This window comes from Neovison vison, chromosome 1 (assembly GCF_020171115.1).
Source record: "Neovison vison isolate M4711 chromosome 1, ASM_NN_V1, whole genome shotgun sequence".
Lineage (NCBI taxonomy): Eukaryota > Metazoa > Chordata > Mammalia > Carnivora > Mustelidae > Neogale > Neogale vison.
The window spans coordinates 316,720,448-316,737,745 of NC_058091.1; the positions used below are offsets into that span (position 1 = coordinate 316,720,448).

Below are 17,298 nucleotides of genomic sequence, written 5' to 3' on the forward strand. Positions count from 1 at the left end.
CTGACTCGGGCTTACTGCGAGCCCCCCACGGACAGGGCCCCACGGCAGGAGGCACAGAACACTGGTGCCATGCTTCCCACGTGAGGGGCGCACTGGGGCTAGTGACAGGCCTCCGGGGGCAGCAGCGACACCCTAGCCGTCCTAGGCACGTACTTGCTGAGGACAGCTCTCTGCGCTGTGCTCCTGAAGGGCCAGACCCGCGTCTGCCGTCCCTGTCCTGGGACATCCACTAGGGAGGCACGACATGTGGAAACGAGACATGAGTGGGGTCAGGGGACGCACTGCCGCCCCAGCCCCAGCTTGCGCCGTAGGCAGAGGCAGCCCGGGCTCCAGTCCCCTGCCCAGGACCCGCCTCCCTGCAGGTGCCCAGCCCTCCCGGCTTTCCCAGCACCTTCTCCAGCAGCAGGAGGGGGCAGGCTCATGCCCCCCCCCAAGGACAAGTCTCCAGGCTCCCCGGATCTCCCCGGCAGCCCTGGGGTGTTTGAACCCAGGGCTCGCTCTGAGACCTCCAGTTCTTTCCAAATCTGGACCTTGCCAACCAGACTTGAAGCCACTGCTTACACTGAAGGGTGCAAGTCAAAGGACAAGGGCATGAGAATGGCCGTTTTCCGCGTGCGCTCGTAGGAGTCCTGCCGACAGGCCCAGCAACAGAACTGCCATTCTTTGCAGAAATCTCCCTGGATTCCTTTTAGAAGAAACGCTATCAGGAGTGAGCATGTTAACAAGACTCTGTCCAGCCCCGTGAATGGGGCTCGTCCGAGAGCACCCAAAGCCCTGGGCTCGGCCGCAAGCGGCAGCCTCTGCAGGAACACAATGTGCATTGTGCTTCCCCCGGGCGGCCAGCAAGGGGCTCGGGGCCTGCGAGCCTCCTAAACCCTCAGCACACACCGTATCGGCCCTCAGACAAAGCCCAGCGGCCCCACGCAGCCCTGTCCGGCTATTGTCTCCAGCCTCTCGGGCTGTGTGTTTGCTCTGGGCCTGGCCTGATGCTATCGATCGCCAGGTGAGGTGGGGCTCTGGGCTGGGCAGGGAGGGCAGTGGCCGTCGGGCCCCCGGGGACCTGGCCCAGCTCCAGTAGCCTTGGGGGAGCCCGTGGACTCTTCCTGCCGACACGTTGGCCGTGCACTGTCCTGTCGGACAGGCCTGGAGAGTGGGGACCAGGTTGGCCTACCTGCCCCTGGGTAGCCCATCTCAGGGACAGGGACCCACAGCGGTGCATAGCACGGGGTGCAGACAGGTAGGGGAAACTGAGGCTTGTCTGCAAAATCAGACCTCGCCCGAGGCAGGCGGGGGTCTGGGCCAGGGGCGGTCCGGAGTGTGCGCATCCCGCATCAGCCTTCCGAGCAGAGACGGCTGGTCCTGTGTGGCAAGCAGAGCGTGGGAGCATCTGAGCTGGGGTGGGGGGCACACGCGCCTGGCTAAACCGCTCCCTCCTTCTTCGGCAATGTCCCCAGAGCCTGGGTGCAGAGGTCTCAGAGGGCGGCCCCCTTGGTGTCAGGGCCCAGGTCCTGCTTCCCACAGCGAAGGGCGAGAATTCACAGGCGCAAACGGCCCCAAGAATAAGATCTGCGGTCTCTAGGCCACTCTGGGCACAGCCCTGCCTTCAGAGCCCGGGTTCCCTCCCAGCCTGCGCCGTCCACAGCCCTGGGTGCGTTTTCCATGCGCTAGCAGAGGGCCTCCGGTACGGAGAGGGTGGGCGGCTCGCTCAGCCGGCCGCCGGCTCCCGGGTCCGCTCCGGGTCCGCTCCGAGCTGCTCTCCCTGGGCAGGCTCCCCCGTCGTCAGCTCTGCACCCCGGGCTCCAGCTGGAGGGACGGCTGCACTGCCTTGAGGGGTGATGTCTCCCTCCCAGAGGGTGGGCTTTCGGAGGAAGGGGAGCCATGAGCAAGTGTCCTAGAAGACGGGCAAACCCGCACAGGAGGCAGATCCAAAGGCTCTGAGTCCTGCGGGGACAGAACTCCAGGGCTACAGGGCCTCGGGGGGAGCCCAAGGAGTAGAGCGGCATGACCACCCGAGTGGGGGAATCTCCAGGGAGCGTCGGCTGAGTTCTGGATCAACAATGACTTGGGGCGAAGCAGTGCCAGGAGGTGGGCAGGCCCAGGGTGCAGGGTGACGGCGCTCCCTCGTCTGCGTCTGCAGGCGCACGGCTCGTCTCGGACCCCTGCAGACGGGGGCCCCTCTGCACGTGCAGACGGAGCAGGTGGAGGGCAAGCCCCCTCGGTCCCAGGACGTCGTGAAGTGAGCATGAGGTGACGACCGGAGCACAAACCGGCACCGTACCCAGAAGGAAGGATCGACTGAGGGTTAGAAGGGGAGAGGCCGCACCTCGTCCGTGGGAACCACGGGAAAACCGGGGCGGCCGTGTGACCGTGAGAGCGGACGCTGGGCAAGAGTCTTCGAGCAGAGGGGCCTCCCGCTCGATAACGAGTCCGGCCACGCTGAAGACAGACCAACCCTGTTTACGTCACGGAGAGCAAAAGCTGGCAAGCCTAGAATGACCAAGCCACCAGCGGAGATGACAACGTTGCCGCGTCCCTTTACTACTGACCTGAGCTCAGACGTAGCCGACCCGAGAACACGACGAACCAGTTTGACCGAATGGACAGACGTGGGACCCCAGTTCTGACAAGGCCAGAACACACCTTCTCACCCAGAGCACGTCGGGTATTTTCCACAAAAGCCCAGATGCTACGTCACGAAGCAGGTTTTAACAGATCTAGGAGGACTGACATCATCTGTGAGGAATTCCATGATCTCGGCGACAAGGGACAGGAGCGACCCACAAGTGTCTGGAAACGAAGCAGCTCCTGAGTGACTCACGTCAAAGAAGAAATCACAGCAGAAATCAGAGAGTCTTTTGATGTGAAGAAGGAAAACCAGCAGAGGCACCGCTGTAGTCGTAGAAGGGACTTTACAGCTTCTTGGGAAAATCATGAATTTTAAAAAAAGAAACACTGAAAATCAATGACCAGAGCTTCCAGTTCAAGAAGCCAGAAAAAGAACATCAAAATACAAACAAGGAAGGAAAGAAAGAATAAAGAAATGTGTGAATCGGAGACAGAAAGTCAACAAAACCAAAGTCTGGTTTTGTGAAAAGACGAAGGAAGCTGGTAGACCTCCAGAGACACGGGTCCCCAGTGAGAGAAAACGAGAGTGAGCCAACATGAGAACAGAGAGAGCCGGGGGCGCCTGGGGGGCTCAGTTCCGCGTCTGCCTTCGGCCCGGGTCCCGGGATCGAATCCCGGCGCAGGCTCCTGGGCCAGCGGGGAGCCCGCTTCTCCCTCTCCCCCGCTCGGGCTCTCTCACGACCTCTGTCACTATCTCGCTCTCAAATAAAAAAATAATAAAATCTTAAAAAAGAGAGAGAGAGAAACATCACAGCACAGTCCTACAGACACGAGAAGGACACAATGAGCTTTACATTGATAAACATGAAATTTTAGGTGAAATGGGCCAATCCCTTGAAAATAAAATTTACCAGAACGGATACAAAAAGAAACAGGAAGTTGGAATGGTCATGTACCTACTAGAAGAGTTAAATTCATAGTTTAGTATTTCCAGTGTTCACTGGAGAATTCTTCTGTGCCTTGCCTATCTTTTATTATATTTTTTCCCTACGTATTCTATGTTTCCGATGCTACGTAAACAGTGTGTCTACACGCACTGTCGCTTCCGGACGAGTCTGTGGCAGTGCGGGGAAGTACAGCTATCGCAGAAGGCTGGTTTGGAAGCCAGCGGCCTTGCTCACCCAACTCTCCCTAGTTCCAATCATCCGTCCGCAGGTCCCCGCGCAGGCCACAATCCCACATGCCCGGAAGGGCGGCTCTGCTGCCCCTCCCCCGTGCATGCCCCTGTCCTTACCCGTGTCCCCGTTGACGTCTATAGACGCGTGGAGCAGCTGCGGGACACACACTTCTTCCAGTCCGCGCGCTCCGACTTGCCGCCGTTGCCTCGAGCGGATTCTCGATCTCACCGCCTCTGCGGGCACATTGCCGAGGGCTCTGCGGTCTGGTCACCGAGGGGCCGCAGGCGTGGCTTTTCCAGTATTTACTCCACCTTTCTCTCCCTCACCTTGCTGGGCCCCTGTTACCCGCCCTATGTACTTGTGGGTTCAACTGTGAAGCCTCGTGTTTGGGGTGTTCCCGAACAGGGTGGGTTTCTCGGTGCAGCTGGAGGCCCTCGGGAGCAGGGCTCTGAGAGGTCCGAGCCTGGGACCCATCGGATGGTTTTTTGTAGGAGCTCAGGGTCAGTGGTCTGCCTTGGACCTCCGCTGCAGACGGCATGGGGTTCCAGGGCTGTTTGTGGGGACGCACTACGTCACAGCTGACAGGCGGTGTGAGGATATCGGGGAGTGTGGTCCACGGTAGGGCTCCCTCTTCCAGAAAGAAGCAGAAGCCTGAGACCCTGCAGAGGAAGAGGCAGAGCCTGGAGATGGGGCTCCCACGAAGGGGGTCACCTGTGTCCAAGACCACCAGGATGTGCCTGGGTCTGTGTGAGGTCAGTGGACAGAGGGCTGGGTGGCAGACCAGGGAATGGTCAGGTTGGTTGGGGGGAGGGACCCTGCAGGAGCACAGTAGTCCCAGGAGCCACGGTCACGGAAGACCCCTGGTGTCCCTAAGAGCCAGGGAGGACAGGCCTAGACCTCCGACCTGGCCAAGCAGAGTGGTGTGGGGCAGGTTGTGGAGCAGGGGTGCTGGGCTCGGGGGGGGGGGTCCCTGGCAGCGTGTTAGCATCCCAGGGGAAACAGGCATCTGGGACGCCGGTGGGGGCTGGGGTGCTGGGTGGCACTGTGTGCTACCGGTGCGCCCAGCCAGCAGGGTCCCCAGACGCTGCTCACCTGCAGGCTGGGTGCTAGTTTCCACAGGCTCTAGGCTCACCCAGGGCCACAAAGGCACCCGCAGCCCAACCACGGAAGAGCGGTGGCTCTGATTTGTAAGAAATGCGACTTCAGGGACGCCTGGGTGGCGCAGTTGGTTAGGCGACTGCCTCCGGCTCAGGGCGTGATCCTGGAGTCCCGGGATCGAGTCCCACATCGGGCTCCCAGCTCCATGGGGAGTCTGCTTCGCTCTCTGACCTTCTCCTCGCTCATTCTCTCTCTCACTGTCTCTCTCTCTCAAATAAATAAAATAATAAAAAAAAAAAAAAATTTAAAAAAAAAAAAAAAAAAAAAGAAATGCGACTTCAACCCAGCCGTCACTCACGCAACGGTACATCCGCCGTGGGGACGGCTGTGACCGGCTCCCAGAGGGGCTCTGTCCGTGCAAACAGCACCAGGCACGCAGCACATGCTCAGCAAACACGCGGAGAAGGACCGTGCAGAATCACTGGCTTGGAGAGTAACAGCACGGGTTTCCTTCCCTCTTCACAAAGAGCTGGTGTGATTCCTTGGGTATAAAGGTAAGTTCCTGGGGGTGACGGCGTGTGGGCAGATTTTTTTTTTTAAGATTTATTTATTTGACAGACAGAGATCACAAGTAAGCAGAGAGGCAGGCAGAGAGAGAGGGGAGAGCAGGCTTCCTGATGAGCAGAGAGCCTGATGCAGGGCTTGACCCTAGAACCCTGGGATCATGACCTGAGCTGAAGGCAGAGGCTTTAACCCATTGAATCGCCCAGGTACCCCGGCGTGTGGGCAGATTTAAAGTTACAGTAAATACTTAGCAGACTTCCTGTGCTGTCACCTAAAGCCCAAACAGGTTCAGAACTTTTGTCTGTTTGTGCACAAGATGTTTTCCTAAACCACAGGAGTGGAATTCATAACCAGAAGTCACTGTGACCGATGAGAGGTGACATTTCTCTGATTTTTCTGAAGTTCAGTTGCTCACAGACGCTTAGGAGAGAGCAGGGGGGTTGGGACTGGTTACTTGCATTATTTTACCTGTTTTCGGTATGTCCCATGGTCACGGCCCCTTTCTGGGTGCTAGGCACTGAATTGTGTCCCCCCACCCCCCCCATTCATAAGTCCGTCTTAACCCCGGCTGGGACAATATCTAGGCAGGGTCTCTCAGAGGTGATTAAGGTTCGCGAGGTCGTAAGGGTGAGGCCTGATCGAATGGGGCGGCCCTATAAGAAGAGGCTGAGAGAGCTCTCCCTCCCTCTCCCCACGTCCCTGCTCAGAGGACAGGCCCCTGAGGACACAGTGGCCCCCCAGAAGCCACCTGAACTGGACTCCGTCAGAACCCTGCTCCTGGACTTCCAGCCCCAACTGTGAGCAGACAGGCTTCTGCACTGTGAGCCCCCATCGGTGACACCGGCTCTGGTGGCCCAGGCAGACTGAGACCCTGTTCCTACTGGAAAACCTGCAGGTGACCCAGGCCCCCGGGGAGGGTTGGAGAGCGGAGGGGCAGGCAGCACATGATGGCAGGGCTGGTGAAGGCGTTATCAGACCGTCCTACACCGCGGGGTCCTGAGGACAGCTCCCAGACGCCCGCCACCATGCCCGCTCCCAGGCCCCCAGGTACACACGGCCGCGCGGGGGCGTGAGCGGCGCCCAGCGCACCCCTGAGGGGTGTCGGGCAGAGTTCTGCCAGATGTGGCTGTGGATGGGGACGGCCTGGGGCGGGGCTGCGGCAGCCCCGTCCGAAGCCAGGACTCAGTCAGGGAGACATGGGGCTGCCCACCCAGCCTGCGGCCCCTGCCCACGCCGGGGCGCTTCGGAGACGGGGGTCAGCCAGGTGTGGGTGTTGGGGGACGCGGTGCCCCACACCCCTGAGCCGACTTCCGCAGGTTAGCGCAGCCCCGGCAGAGGCACCGTCGGGCCCCAAGCGTCTCAGGAGCCCAGGCACGCTCATCCGCCACACGCCCACAAACCCTGCCAGGTAGCCCCATGAGCTGGCACCATTTCAGAGCCTCGCTCCTGACTCCGCAGTGGGCATCCCTGTCCCTGGTCCCTGGGACCTTCCTGCGGCCTCTGCCGCACACCGCCCGGGGCCGATCGCCAGGCCCAGCCTCCGGACCCAATCCTGCGCCCGCACGGCGATGCTCAGCTCCCCTATCCCCTGAACACTCCCTGGGCCTCAGAAGCAGCCCCTCCAGGGAGAAAGGGCACGAGCTCTCGGGACAAGCTCTTGGTAAAGATCCAAGACGGTGGAGTCACCGGAGGGTCTTTGGGCGTCACGGCACACGCCGCTCCCGTGGGAACTGGGGGCCTTCCTGTGCAATGAAAGGCCACCGTCGTCCAAGAGGATGCGCTTCCTAAAGGCGTCACTCAGCAACAGCGAGGGAAGAGCGGAGGCGTGTGTCTGGGCCCGGGGCCGTCTTGTCCCGCTGACAGCACGTCCGGGGCAGGAGGCTGAGAACGGTGCCCGGAGAGAAACGGAGACACAGCTGAGTGGGAAGCCAGTCCCCAGCCCTTCATGGTCCACACAAGGCCACCCTGGCAGGCAGTCCCAGCCCCTACGGTTGGACGCTGTGTTCGGCTCACGCCAGGCCTCCTCCCTCAACCGGGGATCCGGGGACCCCGCAGAGCCCTTTCCATCTGGACAGTCCACCCAGGACACCCAGGGAGGACTGATGACCTCTAGAGCACCCTCCCGAAAGGTCGCCCAGACATTCAGCCACCCAGCCAGCTCACCCTGCTGGGCAGGATCGCAACGGACTCCCTACTCCATTACCGAGGAGCACCCCCACCAGCAGGAAACTGGGGCGAGAACACAAGCAATGAAGCCGTCCGGCTCAGCTCCTGGCACCCGGACGTGCTTTCGGATACCCGGAGATGCCTCCGTCTGTCCAGCCACCCACCTGCCCCCCCACCTGCCCGCCTGGCCTCTGTCCATCCACCCGACCAACTTTCCCTGAATGTCCCTGCGTGCCAGGTGCCATTTCAGGAAGGGGGATGCAGCCATGAGCCCCTCACTCATGGAACAGATGTTCCACGGACTGCACAATCATTGAACCGAGTGGGGGGCAGGTCAGAAGATATGGAGGGGAAGAGCCGGGAGGGAGGGACGGGGGCTCCGCGTCACACCTGCGAGCTGAGAGATCGGCTGTGGGACAAGGACCTTGGGAAGGACAGGGGTGCAGCGGCACAGGTCCCCAGGAGGGCAGCTCGGAGGTCAGAGAGGGACCTGCTTCCTGGGGGGACTGGACCTTCCCGAGAGCCGAGCTGGGCAGGGCAAATGGAGAGGACGAAGGCGAAGGCGAGAGGGCTTTGCGGCAGCCCCACGGTGGCTGGACCTGCTGAGCGGGAGAGGGAGCTGCCTGGGCTGGGGAAGGGAACAACGAGGGCACTTGCCTCCTGACGTCTGCGGTGTCCGGGTGAGCCATCGTGGGGTACGGTGCGGGCAGGAAAGGTTATGGTGGACAACCTGCTCAGGCTTCGCTGGCGGCCGAGCCCTGGGGTGGAAGGAGCAACCCACTCCCGCGCTCACAGCCGGCTCCAAGGGCAGGATGGCCCATCCCTTGCAGGAGGAACAGGGGCCACGATGCATGGGGAAGGGAAGAACGCCTCGGATCCGCACCGCCCCTGGTCTGGAGGGAAAGAACCTGCTTTCGGACAAGCTGTTTCATCCTGTTAGGAATGCAGGTGTGTGTTGAAGACGTGGCTGCAGGCTCTCCGGCTGGCCCCCTCCTGGACATCCCCTCGGGCTCCTGCAGGGTCGGCCAGCCCCATCCAGTGTCTACGGATAAGCCTCGGCTTGGGGCAAGCTGTCCCAGGCAACTCGGGAGCTGAGCGAAGGCCACTGAGGGGCGCCCGAGGCCCCGGGAGCCCACCCTCCGCCAGCCAAGCCGGCGGGGACCCGGGGACCCAGGCGCTGCCCTCCGCCCCTAGCGAGGCGGTTGCGCATCGTCGCTTCGCCGCGCGGCTTCGCAGACCTCCGGGCCTGCGCCCTCCAGCCCCGGCCTCCAGCACCCGGCGGGCCGGTGGGGGAGGGAGGTGGACAGCACCGATCGCGGACGCCGGGAGGCGAGGTCAGGGCGACCGGCGGCCGGGGGTGGGCGTGTGCAGGCCGGGCGGGCGCGCCGAGGGCGTGCGGCGGAGACCGCGCTCGGGTGCGCGCAGCGGGGGCGGGAAGGCCCCGCCCCGGGGCGGGAGGGGGCAGCCGGATTAAAGGCCACCCGGCGGGCGGGGACCGGGACAGCAGCCCGCACCCGGAGCGCACCCGGAGCGCGCCCGGACGCGCGCCGCCCGACGCCAGCGCCCACGGCCCCGCACGTCCGACCGCTCGGGCGCAGCGCGTCCCGCCGAGCGCAGCAGGACCCACACGCCATGCGCGTCCCGACAGGCTGCTGAGCGCGGGCGGCGATGTCGGGGCGCGGGGCTGCGGGCTCCGGTCGGGGGCTGCTGCTGGCGCTGCTGCCGGCGCTCTGCGCGCTGCCGCGGGTGCGGGGCGTCGAGGAGGGGCCTGGCAGCGCGCACGGACACAGCCAGGGTTTCCAGGTGGTCACCTTCGAGTGGCTCCATGTCCAGGACCCGTACATCATCGCGCTGTGGATCCTCGTGGCCAGCTTGGCCAAGATCGGTAAGACGCCCGGGGCTCCATGGGTCTCGAGGTCGTCGCCCCGCCGCGACCTCCCCTGCGGCTTGCGCCCGCCCGGTTCGCGGGGACTGCGGGACCCGCCTGCCTCCCGGGACGGAGCGCGACGCCGGCGGAACGCCGGGGTCGGGGTCTCCGCCGGGTCTGCCGTCTTCCCCGCCCCGCGGCCAGCCTCCCCGGGAGCCAGGCCTTCGGGTCAGGCAGGGCGAGGCGCGGACTGCGAGCCTGGCCGGGCCCGGAGCCGCTGTGGCGGTCGCCGAGGGTGACACGGTCCCCGCCGGCGGGGCGCAGCCTCCGGAGCCCTGCGCCGCCAGGCTCCTGGGTTGGGTGTGGGGGCTCCCTTCTGCCGCTTCCAGGCCTGCAGACCTCGGAGCTGCTCCTGCCCTGGGGCGTCCCCAGCCCCATGTGCGGTCTGCGGCTTGTGGGGCTGTTTGATGTGGGGAGAAAGGGCGGTTCTTGCCGTCCAGGGCTGCAGTGCCGGTCGGTTCCCAGGGCAGAAAGAAAGCCTTTGGACTCAAGATTAAACCCAGTAAAACACCACGTATAGAAGCAATTTTTTCCGTTGACAGTGTTTCTCTTTTAAAAATCCTGGTGTGTGGGATTTTTCTTAACCTGCTCCAGTGAGCCAGCAAGTAGGAACCCCAGGTGACTCCAGGGCAAGGTGATGGGAAGGTCAGCCTTCTCGAGAGCTTAGGAGGACGGGAGTTGTGACATGTTGGCCCACCAGGGAGGGTCTTTCTGGAGGCTGTGAAACGGTGACAGCCTGTGGGACTTACTAGGTGGAGCTCGGGGCGGGAGCACCTCGTGTTCAGCAGGACAGGAGGGTCAGGCTTTGGGGGGGAACCTACCAGAGATTTGGGGGCCTGGGGTTTCGGGTACCTGGTTAGCTTGTGTCCCGTTCAGCACCGCCTGCTCTGTGCCCTACTCTGTGTCCTCCCTCCCTGGAGGTCCCTCTCATTTCTGCTTTCTGATTCTTGAATGCACTCACCATCCCTCTCCCCTTCCTCTTTCCCGCCCCGGCTGCTGGTCTCCGCACTCTGTCCTCACTGGGCTTTCTGGGATCTTGCGATAAGAGTAAAACTCCAGCACCCACGTGAGGTTTCGCGCTGTGTCTTCCAAACACATCTGCCGTGGGAGGTGACGACACTGGCCACTTTCTGCCGGTCACCTACGGGACAGGTCCGGCCCCACCATGGGGCTCTGAGAGCTCTGTCCACACACTCACACTGGAGTGACCTGTTTTTGGAACCAACCCGTTTCTGGGGCGGGGGGCGGGGCTTTTGTCCTCCTCCGCCTTCTCTCTCCTGTGAAACCGCCATGAGGAGGACATTGGGATGCTCTGGGGGTCCGCACCCGGACGTGGAGCACCCTGGCTTTGTAATGCAGACGTGGGCTTTCTTGGCGAGCTGGGGCTTCTCCTAGTCCTGCCCCAGCACCCAGACATGGAGACTGGCACCTGAAATTCCAGTGACAGTCACCAGCACTCCCCCCAGCCAGGAGGCCCCGAGGGGAGAGTCTGCGGGAAGGCGGGTGCACTGACCCGAGTTCTTGCCTGTCGCCGAGTTTGTTACTCACCCAGAGGAGCCACGTCCTTGCACGTCTCCGGTGCCTGGACCTGTCCTGAGGGCCCCTTCTCCAGGGTGGGGTGGCCGTGTGCTCCAGTCAGCTCTGTGTCCTGCTTGGGGCAAGCCCAGAACCATTTTCTCACCCGGAGACATTGAAGAAGGCTCGCGGCATGAACACCTTGTCCTCCTTCCCCTGCCGTTGTCTGGGATTGCTGACCCCCCTTGAAGGGACAAGAGTCAAGTCTTGGTGGAGACTCTGAGGGGTTCTCAGGACAACATGAAGAAGACCCTGAGGGCAGACCCCCAGAGCTGACCCAGCTCCCCCTGCAGAGCCCCCCTGCCCTGGGCTGAGCTCTGCCCTCACTGTCCTGTATGTGGAGGTTCCTGCTGTGGTGGCATTGTGGTCTCACGTGGGGACAGGCAGCACCTCAGAGAGACTCGGTCTCCCCATCTGAAAAAGTAAGCCAGGACTCACCCCAGGCCCAGCCCACTCCCAGCCTCCCCCTCAGGCTCGCCCCCTGCCTCCATTCCCTGGAACCCAGAATCCGCTGTGCCTACCCTGCACAGGTCCTCCTGGTGGCTCTGTGCGCAGGCCTCAGGCCACACGCCTCTGCCCTTTCCTTCTCAGCTCCCCACCCCCTTCTGGTCTGGCCCCTTCCCCACCGCCCCTCGGCTGACCCGAGGGGACGCACTGCCATCTCTCAGCCTTCCGGAGCCCCAAAACCACACCAAACCTTACCCGACCAGCCAGACCCCCTACTCTTGCTCAGCCCCACAGACCAAGAGCTCCAACAACTAAGCACTCCCCTCACCTCAGCGGCTGCCCGCAGTCCTGCCCAGATCTTGGAGGCTGGAGCTCCGCCCCATCCCCACCCCCAGGACCCTCTGTTCCCCAAAGTGACCAGAGGAGATCTAACCTGGTCAGCGGTTACCCCTGGGGCTTCCCCACTGCCTGGGCTCCTCCCCCTTCCCTACCCCGTGGACCTGGTTCCCAGCCCCCTCCCTGTGCAGCCAAGCCTAGCGCCTTCTCCTGAGCCCATAGAGCACTCTCCCACCTTCTCCTGCATCTGGGGGAGCCTGGAGGCCCCAGGGCCCTGCGGTCCACGCAGGCATGACGGGAGGGCGTGGACCCTGGCGCGCTCCCTCTGGACCCCACTGTCCAGGGTTCGTGCTCCTGAAGCTCTTCGGTGCAGGAGCAGAGAGACAGTGGGTTTCTGTCCATTTGCGAGCACATGCCAAATGTCGAGCAGCGGCGTCAAGGGTTCCTTTTAGCCCACATCCCGGCTCGAGCTGGGGACGTCAGGTTTCTTCCAGCCACGTGTAGCCTGCTGGGGACCCTGGGACAAAGCCCTGAGTCCCAATGATGGGATGAGCAGCTTCTTGCCGCCAGCAGTCAGGGCAGAGAAAGGCCAGAGGGCGGGGCCATGGCCCCCAGCCTGGTGGCCCAGGAGTCTGGGCTCACGGCTGCTAGCTGTACCTTTGCACAGGCGAGAGAGAGGTGTGGCTGCCTAACCCGTGGGCCCCCAGCCCCTAAGACCCCGTGGGGCTCAGCAAAGGACGAATCGTGAGCGTCTGGGCCTCCAGAGGCCCGCTGCCCGCTACTGAATCTTCAGGAAATTCCGAAGGCCAGGGAGCCCTCCTTCTGGGCCGGAGAGGTGGGGGGCTTCTGCAGTGGGCTTCTGCACCTGCCCCTGAGGGGGTGTACTTCCTTCCTCTGGACCCTGGGGGCCCCTGCGCCCGCAGCTGCCCGCCCCGGGGCCCCTAGGGGCCTTGGGCTGGGCTGGGCTATGTCCCCTTCATTGTGTTCTCTCTCCTTGGACCTTCCTTGGGGACCAAGGGCTGGGCCGGCAGCAGGCTCAGCGGCCCACACTGGCCGTGCTGAGGTCGTGAGGCTGTGGAGCACCGGGTGGAGGCCTCCCTGGGGCTGAGCCTGGGGCTGGGGCAGCTTCTGGAGACCGAGCTCAGCAGCGGCAGGGTCACCCGGATGGCGCTTCTGGGGGGAGAGGGAGGTTGGAGGCCCGAGGAGGCCAGACCAGGCCTTTGGTCTCTCCCCAGGGGTCACCAAGGGCAGGGGCTTGAACAGACGTGGGCTCTTGGACTGTTGTCTTGGTGGCAGGGCAGAGAAGGGTCAGGAGGGGCCGTTCTAGGCGGACGGCTCCCTTTACTCCCCAGCACTATGCAGGGGCTTTCGGGGCACAGGTGTCCAGCTGGCACAGTGGCTTTCGGGGCACAGTGGGTCCAGGGAGGGAGGTGGACACTGGGTCGGATCCGGAGGAGACTTCTGAGAGGGGAGCGGCGAGGGGGTCGAGGTCGTGCCGGGAGGAAGCCTGAGCCATAGGGACAGGCCGGGACAGGACGGCCAGGGTGCGGGGCCGCGTCGGTGTGGGCCGGCCGGTGAGACCCCGGTCGAGGGACCCCCTGTCGGTGTGGACGGGCCGGTGAGACCCCGGTCGAGGGACGAGCCTCGGAAGTGGAGCTCGTGGCGCTGCCGGGCTGGAGGCAAGGGCATCCCCGACGCGGACCCGCTGGCCGGCGGCAGCTTCACTCTCTGAGCCTCGGAGTCCGTGCTGCGTCCACCATGGTCTCTCTTGGGAAAGGGGGAAGCCCAGACTCACCCCCCCGGCCACTGAAACCGGAAGGAAACACCCCGGGAGGGCCCCAGGGGCTGGTGGGCCGGTCTGGCTCGGAAGGCCGGAAGCTCAGGGGTGGTGGCCGGTGGTCTCTCCTGGCCTCTCCCGTGGTGCCCTTGGGGCTTTGCAGGCCGCCGTCACCCCTGGTCTTGGGGGAAGAGTGCCCGGTGGCAGGAGCAGGTGTGTGGTACCTGTGGTACCTCTGGCCCGCGCTGTGCCTCCAAGGGAAGGGCCTCCCCCTGTCACTCTCCGGGCGGCGTGCAGACCTGGGAGCCTGCCTGTGCCATGCCGGCTGCTGGCTTTTCAGTCCAGGCCCTCGAGCCTCCCGGCCCTGGGATCCTGGGTCTTATTGCTTCCCAAACCCTCCCCATCACTGCGATTTTGCCGGTGACGGGGGTGCGTGGACCGGTGGCCTGGGACACACCTGAGCACCCCACCCACACCCTCCGTGTTCCCCGGGGTTCCCTCACTTAATCTGTGTTTTTCTCTGAGGTTCAGCCATGGGGACGGGGCATCTGCCCTGGGGCGTTCCCAGGCTGTGGGGGAAGCCATGGGGTGGTATTTACCTCCTGGGGTTAAAACCGGAAGCTTCTGGTTTTGACTTCGTGGGCTCTGGTCCTAGGACCAGGCGCTCAGCCTCACCCTGTCTGCTCTTTCCTGGGCACCGTCCGTCACGCTCCCCTGCGTTCTTGCCCTGAATCTCCCTCACTCCCCTCGAAGGAAGGCAGCAGGGGGTCTGGAAGAAGATGATCTAAAAGGACAGTGTGAGCAGCGGGAGTCCCCAGTGGGCCCCATCCTCCTAGGGGTGGATGAGTCAGTGGGTCCTCGTGGACGCCAGTCCTGGCAGGACAGATGCAGTCAGTGGGCCTGAGTTAGGACCCAGCATCCAGAGCCTAGAACCGAGGCTCCTTCCCAGAGCCTCTACCGTGCTGAACGTGTACGGGAAAGCCTGCGGGGGATGAGCCACAGGCCGCGCAACGCTCCGTAGGCATTTGGAGCTAACCTATCACACTGAAATGTCCCCAGGAAAGCGGGGCAAAGGTTGGGAGCACCGATAGCCTCCGGGCCAGCCTGCTCGGGGAAGGGACTCCCGGAAGGCTTTGCCTGGGCCAACTTCCTGTAAGCCAAGAGAGCCCTGGCGATACTCCCAAGGCTCCAAGCCACCGCTCAGGGTCTGGACCCAGGTCAGCCTCTGGGGGGTACACACGAGCTCTGGGACCGCGGTCGCCTGAGGCCCGTCTCTGTGCCTTCCTGGCCTGGCCTGCACTCAGCCCCACATTTTGTCTCCTGGTAGACACGTCAGGACACCGCCCACTGCCGCCCCTCCAGGAACGGGCTGCGGGTTCCTCTGTGTCCCTGTGGGTTGGAGGGAAATGTCCCTGCCACATCCACCAGGCCCCAGCCGGGGTCTAAGCTGGGGGTGCCTGCAGTTAGGGTTCCCGTCCACGCGTTTCCCTGGCGTCTGGGGTCCGTCCGGCAGCGGGTTTGCCCCAGAGCTGTCCACTGGAGCGAGGCACTCGCAAGCGAGGGACGGGACTGACCAGGGTCTTTCCATCTCCCGCCCTGCCTCAGCATGTACCCCCTTTTCCCTCTGGGAGGGCTCCTTGGCTCCCGGCTGGGGGCCACTCTCGGGCGCTGGGTCTGAGCTCCTGGTCTTGGGTCCTCTTGCCCAACCTTCCTGCACCCCAGAGCCCCCTGCCTGCCCCTACTAACCCCCCACCCCTTTCCCTATCTCCCCTCCATGCCTTGTGTCTCCTCTGTCTGCTCAGGCCAGCAGAGCAGGGGTGCTGCGTGAGCCCAGGAGCGGCAGCAGCCCCTCCCCACCCCAGCCCTGCCTGTAGAGCCTGTTGGGACCAGGAGATGCTGAGCTCCACAGGCCTCTGGGCTGGCGGGCAAGAGACCAAAAGTGAAGGGGGAGATGGCAGAGGGGCTTGTGGGGACAGCAGAGTCCCAAGGACAGTCAGGACAGGGGAGCAGGACAGCCCTGGGGTTGCATGGTGGCCTCCCACTGCACTGGCACGGCCCCTCCCTGTGTGGCTCCCCTAGACTCCACCCGTCAGGTAAACCCCCGCCCCCTGCTCCCGAGGACCTGAGGTCAGCCCCGTGAAGGCAGGGCCATGTCTGGTTCGTGCCGTGCCCTGCCTGCCCGGCCCCCGGCCTGCCCTGTGCCAAGCGGCATGGACAGGGGTGTAGGAGATGAGTAAGGCCCTGCAGGCCTGCTTCTCCTAAGCTTCATCCACACCTTCCAAGCTCTGGGTCTGGGAAGACGCTCGTCACCTGCCTTCTTCCCCCAAGCTGCCGCAGAGCCTCCTGGGAGCGCCGCACCCAGAGAGCACACGTGGCGGGGGGCGGCCCGTGGCTAAGCAAGGCCAGCGCCCGCCCAGAGCACCCAGGGTACGTCGTCGGGGCTAAGGGTGGGGAGAAGCTCACCCCACATGGTGCTCCCCCGGGCGGGCTGTGTCCCCAGGAGAAGCTGCGCTCACCCCCGACAGCCCTGGCTTCAAGCACGCCCCACTGCTGGCTGAAACCTGCGGCCGATTCATCCCCCCCCCAAGTCATGCCTCCTGGAACAGCACACCACAAATCCAGCAGGTCACAGCACGCCAGCTCTGGGGACTCGGGCACCTCTCCGCGTGGCTGCCAGCTCCCATGCTCCTGTGCCGAGCCTGGAACTTGGGTCCCAGGAAGGTCAGTGCCATCAGCGCGGGGACCACGGGGCGTGACTGGTCTGCTGTACTGATTAATGCAGTCTCCCATGCCTGGCTTGTAGCAGCTGCCTCTCCGGCTGCTGGGAAGTGCTCCCCAGTTCAGTGCTCACTTCACAATCGTCACCGCCAGGGCTGCTCTGGGCCACGGGACGCAGGTGCTAAGGGGCAAATGGGGTGGCATGGGATGCAGGTGCCACAGGACACAGGTGCCACGGGACAAGCACAGGTGCCACAGGACAAATGCAGATGCTGTGGGACACAGGTGCCACGGGACACATACGGATGCCATGGGGCAAGTGCAGGTGCCACGGGACGTGTGCAGGTTCCTGGGTGGGGCAGCCGGCGAGGTCCCACCACAGGATCTGTGGTGCTCTGTGCTACAGGACAACAAATGGAGGGTAGTGCAGAGGGGAATGAACCCGGTGGGTAAGGGCAAAGCATTTCAGGAGTGGAACAGCCAGTGGAAAGTCTCTGAGGTGGGCATGTATGGGTTTGTCTTAGAAGCAGCCTGGGGGGTGTCGGCCAGTGGGGGTGGGGGAGGTGCGGTCACAGGGGTCAGCCAGGCGACCAGTCACGTGCATCGCAGGGAAGAGGGGCCACGGAGGCTTCTGGGCGCAGGTGTGCATGGCTGCCCTGGGCGGGACCAGATTCCAGGGAGGACGAGGGCAACTCGGACCTGTCAGCCCACGAGCTGAGCATTGTAATGGGGGCCTTGTAATGCCAGCACAGTCCCTCTCATTGTATAAGGTTCTTCCCTTAAACCCGTTTGGAACAAACGAGTCAGACACCCGTCTGTGTGTGCTCTAGGGCTCCAGGAGCTGATCGGAGGTTAAGATCACCTCAAGGATTAAAGGCCTTCCCCTCCGAGTGTCCGTGAGACGAGACAGCTGTGCACTAAAGGGTCTCGCCGGGCCGCTGTGGTCT

At 63.5% G+C, this 17,298-nt stretch overlaps 1 protein-coding gene and 1 long non-coding RNA gene across 4 annotated transcripts in view; one reads left to right on the forward strand and one right to left on the reverse strand.

The window, feature by feature from the left end:
- The first annotated feature begins 9,239 nt into the window (after positions 1–9,239).
- Positions 9,240–17,298, forward strand: part of SLC9A3 (solute carrier family 9 member A3) — a 41,830-nt gene continuing 33,771 nt past the window's right edge. For all 3 annotated transcript variants that reach the window (XM_044234410.1, XM_044234431.1, XM_044234421.1), the window contains exon 1: positions 9,240–9,456. In XM_044234410.1, the coding sequence (XP_044090345.1) occupies positions 9,240–9,456 (217 nt within the window). The remainder of the gene's footprint in view (positions 9,457–17,298) is intronic.
- LOC122896335 lies at positions 10,854–11,923 on the reverse strand. Its single transcript, XR_006382407.1, has 3 exons — positions 11,849–11,923; positions 11,047–11,487; positions 10,854–10,927 (listed from the first exon to the last, which is right to left on the reverse strand). It is a non-coding gene; the product is annotated as an uncharacterized LOC122896335 (long non-coding RNA).